This window comes from Grammomys surdaster, unplaced genomic scaffold (assembly GCF_004785775.1).
Source record: "Grammomys surdaster isolate TR1022 unplaced genomic scaffold, NIH_TR_1.0 170, whole genome shotgun sequence".
In the NCBI taxonomy this organism is placed as follows: Eukaryota; Metazoa; Chordata; class Mammalia; order Rodentia; family Muridae; genus Grammomys; species Grammomys surdaster.
Genome location: NW_021604618.1, coordinates 20,755,693 through 20,763,200, shown reverse-complemented (window position 1 = coordinate 20,763,200; position 7,508 = coordinate 20,755,693). Strand labels below are relative to the sequence as shown.

At 43.8% G+C, this 7,508-nt stretch overlaps 1 protein-coding gene across 1 annotated transcript in view; it reads right to left on the bottom strand.

The window, feature by feature from the left end:
• The window catches only part of Eif2ak4 (eukaryotic translation initiation factor 2 alpha kinase 4), an 83,489-nt gene extending 76,576 nt beyond the window's left edge, over nt 1-6,913 (bottom strand). The window contains exon 1 of the mRNA XM_028766827.1: nt 6,678-6,913. Coding sequence (XP_028622660.1) covers nt 6,678-6,821 — 144 coding nt within the window. The 5' untranslated portion in view covers nt 6,822-6,913. The remainder of the gene's footprint in view (nt 1-6,677) is intronic.
• Between the last annotated feature and the right edge of the window lie 595 nt (nt 6,914-7,508).

Here is a 7,508-nt window from a genome sequence, read left to right as displayed (position 1 = left end):
TGCTGATGATGAGAACAGCTAGACGGGCAGGCTGGCACAGTGAGGATCCTAGATACTGCAAGGCAGCTGGGGTGGTCAGCATTCAGGGAGTAAGTAAGGAGGGACAGTGAGGAGGAGGGGCTGGGGTTTCCTTAGAGGAGCCCAGAGGTGGGGTGAAGCCACTCTCCACCACAGCAGGCCAGCACTGTGGCTTTACATGCCAAGAGAAGTCCTAACAGGAATCATTTTGTTGATAGGAAGAACAAATAGCTCCATTTCAAAGAATTATCATTATTATTTCAAAAATTAGTTTGTGTTACGTGTGTGTTTCTGTGAACATATGCCACCTGTGGGCAGGTACCAAAGAAGCCAAAGGAAGGTCTGGGCCCCCTGGAGCTGTAGTTACAGGCAGCTGGGGACTGGGAAGCACAGGTCCCCTGGAAGAGCAGGAAGCGCTCTTAACTGCTGAACCCCAAGTAGCCTCACTTTCTTTTTGAAGTTTTTAATTAGGGAAAATGTCAACCAAAAATAGAGACAATGATATGATAGAATCTTGTACCCACCATACAGTTTCTACAATTACCAATTTACAGCCAATCTTTTAGCTGAGGCTACTCCTCATACAACCACCGGCCTAGCTTATTCTAAGTCCTATCAGTCGCTTTTACCTATATTATTGTTATTTATTTTCTGACGGAGCCTGGCAAAGGTAGAAGATTATCCAGCTTCATTTGTGAGATAGACACATGGAGGGAAAGCTAGTCAAAATGTTACCTGTGCTTCCTACACCAAGTCACGTCTTTATCGACTACTGTTTCACTGAGCATAAATTTTGAAAAGACATTACAATCACCAATTAACATTCTGTTAAGAAATTACTTCTTCCAATATATAGTACTTTAGAACAAAACAGAATACAGATTTTTTTTTTTTGGCATGTGTGAGGTGTGCAGGTGTATGTGTATGTATGGGTACATGTGTATGAGTGCATGTGTGTGTATGAGTACATGTGTGTGTGTGTGTATGCATGTGTGTGTGTATGCGTGTGTGTGTATGCATGTGTGTGTATGGATGCATGTGTGTGTATGGATGCATGTGTGTGTATGGATGCATGTGTGTGTATGGATGCATGTGTGTGTATGGATGCATGTGTCTGTATGGATGCATGTGTCTGTATGGATGCATGTATGTATGGGTGAACATGCACTGTGTGCATTTTCATAGCGATGCCTGAGGTTGAAGTCAGGGTATCTTCCTTGATCACTCTGTTTATTGAGGCAGGGTTTCTTGAACCCAAAGCTTGCCAATTCCATCTAGACTAAGTAGCCAACTTGCCCCAGGGGTCCTGTCTCTGTCTGTCAAGTACTGGGATCACAGGCAACCACCATGGCTGTGGATTCCAAGCTTTGGCCCTCAAGCTTGACCCAATGCTTTATCCACTGAGCTATCTTCCTAGGGCAGATATAGTATTTTAATACCAAAAGGAGAGCCAAGAAATATGGCTCACAGCTCTAATCCTAGTTTCTGGAATGCTGAAGCAGGAAGATGGCACACGGGCTAAGTTATCTCTGAAAGTGGATCAACATTCCTTCTTGTCAGTTCTCATCCTAAGTGCTGAATGAGTATTTATTAACTGATACAAACAGCATACCTGTGGTCATCTTACTGAGTAGGAAAGAGAAGGGTTTGGCATCCATACTGGATTACCCAGGAAAAAAATTATCTATAGTTAGCACTGTAGATTCCACACTATGAATAATTCTAAGAATGCACTTTTCTGCATCTTACAAAATGAACTTTCCAGTTATAAAAACATCTTCAAAGAGTTTTCACTTGAATTTGTCTGGGTTTTTTGGACTGGGCAGTGCTGAAGGTGCTTCACACATCATCCCTCGAGTGCACATGCCTGCATGGCCAGAGCATCCCAGACAGGGCACTCTTGTCTATGACAGCCTAGCCAAGGGATGACTTGTCTTGTCTGCTTTGTGAAAGTCATACTGACCTTTCTGAGTTCCTCAGAATTACAACTCCGGAACCAGGCCAACAGTGAAGGCAAAGCCAACGGAGACAGACCACTGAGATGTAGAAGAACACTGAACATTCACAACGTCCCAAGAACACTGGAGCCGTCAGGTCTCCTGGACTGAGCCTGGCTCGAGCTGCTCAGACTGTTCTCTATCGCACAGAAGATGAGTCTATCTGGATGTAACTAGCACCCTTGGGACAGTGTCTAGGGAGGCCATGGCTAAATGCTTCGAGTCACTGAAGCAGGAAGCAAGCTTCAGGAGGCAGTAGCTCAGCGGAGAACTACACAACACTAAGACACTCTTCTCTACGGAGAACACTTGAATTCGTTATATAAATGTCCATCAAACACAGTGTGAATAATTCCTAAGTACACTTACAGGTTACTGTGTGTACATATGTATCTATCGTAATTGTTAAGAACAACAGGCACATCACTCTAATTGGTTTGAGGTGTCTGGTCTAGAATTGCTACCTAGTTTCCTGCTTCTATCCTCCTTGCATTTGATCGGCATAGCTTCTTGTTTTCTCTTCCTGATTTATAGCACTGAGATGGAAGTAGCCTGTGTGAAAACAGGATAGAGTCATGGGGGAAGGGAGATAATCTGGGCAGCCTGCTTGTAAATCTGCACAGAACCAAAAAATGGAGACAGTGGACTGGAAGGATGGCTGGGTGGGCCTCATGTATTATCAGGAGGACCTGAGTGAATTCCCAGGATCCACAGAAAACTCATACACATCCACCCGTCGGTGTGTGCCCATAATCCTAGCATTGGAGGGCAGAGGTTAGTGGAGCTTAGGAGGCAGCCGAGCCAAAATGGTGAGCTTAAAGTGCAGTGAGAGATCCTGCCTCAATTAAAAACAAACAAACAAAAAACCACAAGTGGAAAGCAATAGAGAAAGACACCTGATATCCTTTTCTGGACTCAGCACATATTAGGGTACACTACAAGTATGCCCACACTCATGTGTGTGCATGCGGACACACACACACACACACACACACACACACACACACAAATATCATATCAGGAAAAAATGAAGACAGTAAAAGCCAGAAAGATACTAATGGCAAGTGCTCAGAAAATGGATTAGATAACATTCCTCTAGATTTATATGAAATGCCTTAAATATTTATTTCCTTCATGTCTAAAAAATGAATACTTTGTGTATAGTCACTAAGTTTATCTTCTTTCTCAAACATTTGCTCATTGTCAAATTAAAAAAAATCAAACATTAGATTCTTTAAAATTTAATATTCAGCTCCATTTTGAACAAACATCACAACATTCAGAATTTTTTCTAATAGATATTGGAACAGGATTGGACCAGTTGCTATAGTTTCAATGTGTCCCTCAAAAGTACATACATTAGAAAACTAATCTATCCTAATATAGTCTGATATTTAGAAGAGGGGACCCGATCATGAGATCAGTGGCTTTATAAGAGAGACACGAGCACATAGGAATACCCTCCTTTGCCATGCCATGCTTTCTGCTATTTATGATGCAGCAAGGCCCTCACAAGGCATAGCCCCTTGATTTTAGACTTTCTAGGCTCTAGAACTGTAAGAAATAAACTGTGCTTTGTTTTTGGTTTATAAAGTTTCCAATCTGTAGTAGCATGTTATAGCAGCAGAAAGTGAATGAAGATAACAGGCAAGGGTATTTAAACATTCACATTGAAACGCTGGTCAGGAAAATTCAGTTCAGTGAATGGCAACAATGTTAAACACCAAGGATTGTTAAGAATCTACAATAGTTTAAAACAATGTTATAACAGTGTTGAAACTTAAAAGAGATAGTGGCAAGGAACAGATGCAAATACATTTGGGAATTTCTAATATCAACTTTGGAAAACTTTACACCAAGCACTGGAATGGAAGGATTAGCAACCTGTAAGCAGGCTGGGCCAGCAGCCAGCAGCCTGGAGAGGTGGGGGGTGGGGGGTGGGAGGGGGTAAGGGTAGAAAGGCAGCACTTCAGGTTGGCAGCAGAACTTCACCTGTTTTTCAGACTGTGAGAATGGACAGCACAAGAAGGTGATCTAGACCCTTTTGAAAAAGCTATTTCTTTTACATTTATCTGATGGAAGCTTTAAAAAAAATGAAGTCACTGGGTGTGGTGGTAAATGCCTTTAGTCCCAGCAGTCAGGAGGCAGAGGCAGGTGGAACTCTTGTGTGTCTTGAAATAATTAAATAGTTTAAATAGCTAAACAAAAACATCTGACAATTTATCCTTTTTCTTTTCTTTCTCCTTCTTTTTTTTTATGGAAACACTGGAGTAGGGAGGAGGTTCTCCTCCTCCCGTTCCCCCCACCCCATTTTGTTTCTTGGTACTGAGTAATCAAACCTAGGGTGTGTTAGGCAAACACTCTACCCCAGACTGGGAAGTACTTTCTAGATCAGGAAAGAGGGGGATAAAATCCATGTGGTTCATAAAACAAATAGTTCATTTTGATTCTGTTAAACATTTTTACTGTATAAATTACATAAATAGGTCTATGATTGATTTAGGAGGAAATTTTTGTTTTATGTTACCACATATTAATTCCCTTAACATATATCTTCTACCTTTTTACCACTGAGTGAGAAAATAAGACCTTAGGGTAGAAAAATTAATCAACAAATAAGAACAGTACAGAGAAAAAGAAAAATAGTGATTTACAAACAAAGGTAGCTGACATGATTTCTAACCAAAGAAATACAAATTAGAATGGGGCAGGTTTCCTTCATTTACTGTCAAACTGAAAAGAGTGTTCAATGTTGAGGAAGACTAAAGAGACAACCAATGGGCCCAGAGACAGAAGCAAGGAGGGTTTGCAACGCCTCCTGAGGGAGGAAGCAGACCCTCTGCTGATACGGAAAGCTAGACAAGATAAATAATAGTTTTTAAATGTCCTTGAATTATAAAATATATCTTAAATGACTGGTTCCTAAACTTTTAAATACGTAAATTAATTTCTGATATATACTCTGAACTGTTTGACTATGCTTCATAATTGAAATTTAATCCATGACATATGCCCAAAAGTTAAAAAAATGATCTGAGTTTATTGGCAGTAAATTTGGCCTGAAATGAGAAGAGGTATGAAGATTGTCTTCACTCTGTTCAGGCTGACATTTGCATATTCATATATTCATTTCATTGTGTTTACATTTTGGACACACCCCCACAGACATGGAAGAAGGAGGATACACCTAGGATTATACCTAAGAACACTTCTGAATTCTGAAAACCACTAGGCCTCAAGGGTTCTAGATTCAGGATAGTGGTACCGCATAACCTTTCCCTGAAGAAAGGCAAGTAGCTGGTGCTAACGAGAGCTTGTTCAAAGAGTAACTTCTGACTCATGGACTGAACATCAATTATTTGCCTGAGAGGCCTATTAAAGTAAGTGTTGGCAATATTACTTGTGATCCAGAGCCAGAGCCTACTACTGAATAACTCTACCTGCTTTTTACAGTATCTCTGAGTTTAGTCTTCTTGATTATAAAGGCCACCAGCTGTAAATTCTTGGATTCACTGTGATCAACTGTAAATCCTTAGGATTATCAGTATCATTACCTAAAAATGGCTGATGGTTTTTCTTCCATTGGAAAATGGAATGCACCTTGGGAACACAAAACTAAAGAAAAGCCAGCTGGTTCTACCTGAGTCCCCTGCACATTTTGTAACACTATTCTGGTGACTTAGGCCCTACTTTCTGGTTCCCTGAAAACAGAGAAGTTGACAGATGACCTGTAGGTTATCTTACTATTTACCAGGAGCATGTATAAACTGTATGTAAAGTTACAAATAACTCTTAAAGTAAAGTCTAGAAAAGTAAGCTCCCTGAGGGCAGCAGGGCTTTTGGCCTGTTTTATCTATGACTGTGTTCCCAGCGTCTAAATCATTAGTTTAACCAAAAAGCATACTGGATTAGTGGGAGAAGCTTGGCCCTGACAGCCTAAGGAAAGTCGATCCCTAAAAGAAATGCTAGGTACAGTGATAAGGCAGATAGTGAGTTACAGAAGTAAGGCAGATGGAGGAAAGCGGTACTTCCAAAATGGCAATATCCAGGAACATTTTAGTTCGGCAGACAAACCATTCAAGGATAGGGAGAAACTGTCACTGCCCCCAGCTTAACTTCCACACAAAAAAGGAAAGTGATGTTTTAAATAAAACAACTGGGTACACACTGCATTACAGCGACAATAAACGTGTTCTATACCTATTCCTCAAATGCCTCAGAGGAAGGTACAGAAAGTTCTTCCACACCGGAAACAGGATTTACACAGTGTGACCTGGGAGTGAGTTGGCTGAGAGCACAAGGCCCACGCCCCCTAAGCATCCCCAGCACAAAGTAGCAATGAGTGACTATGAATGTGCGATCATAACCCATCTCGAGGCCTGGGGCAAGTCGGGGTTGGGGAAGAATGGTTGGAAGGACGAAGAGTGGTTAGGGGACAAGAAGCACGGCTGAGAGGGGAGCCGACCCGGGGGGTAGGGGGGAGAAGAGAATTCAGCCCAGGTGCTGCCTTCTCAAGACCAGTGGCGGCGCAGAGGCAGAAAGTGAGGTTGGTGGAACTACAAGATGAAAAGCCTGCAGGATCTAAGTGGTCGCCCCAATCTGGAGGCGTCTGGCGGGGTCCCTAGACTGAAGATCACCGGGCCAGACCAACCACGTTCCTACCGGTCCGCGCGCATCCGGCCGCAGATCCTGGAAGTCCGAGCCGTAAATGGCCTCCAGGGCCTGCAGCTCGTGATCCTGTCGCTGCGAATAGCTCTCCTGCGGTTCAGCCCGGCCACGTCCAGAGGCCCCGCGGCCCCCAGCCATGGCGGCCGGGGCAGGCGCAGCGGCCTAGGCGAGGTAGCGGTGATTCTCGGGAGGGCTGTGGAGCTCGGGCCCACACCGTGACCGAGCTGGGGGCGGGGCCTCGAGTCGTAATCCGGCCTGGGGGCGGGGTCTCGAGCTGGTGACAGGCCTGGGGGTGTGGCTCTGCTCTAGGGAGGCGCTTTAAAGGCAGGCCCTCCAGCGGGAGACGAAGCTGGGGGCGGAGCCTCGAGCTGAAGACTGGGCTAGGGGCGTGGGTCTGAGCAGGTGAGCGGACCTTGGGTGGAGCCTAGGCCAGGAGGCGGGTCTGGAGGCGGGGTTCTCCGCTGACTCTTTTGGCCCACTCGGAAGAAGGCCAGTGGGCGGGGCTTTGCCCCAACTTCCCAAGGCTCAAGATTTCTAGTAGAAGAGTAGGGGAAAGGTTTGCCTTCTTTCTGAGGGATGGAATTGAGTCACGAACTGCCAACGCACGTTGGAGAGCCAGTCTCTCAGGTTGAAGTGACAAGACTTGTTAGTTTTCACAAAACAAGAAATAGGCTCTGGAATTCCTTCATTCTGCCTGGATAGCGAGAGGAAATTTTTAAAGCTCAGTCTGATGAGTTAAATCGTTTGTCTTACCTGACCTTCCCAGAATGAGACTACTGAGAGGAAAAACCATAAAACCTTTTTCTCACATTCGTTATCCTTGAA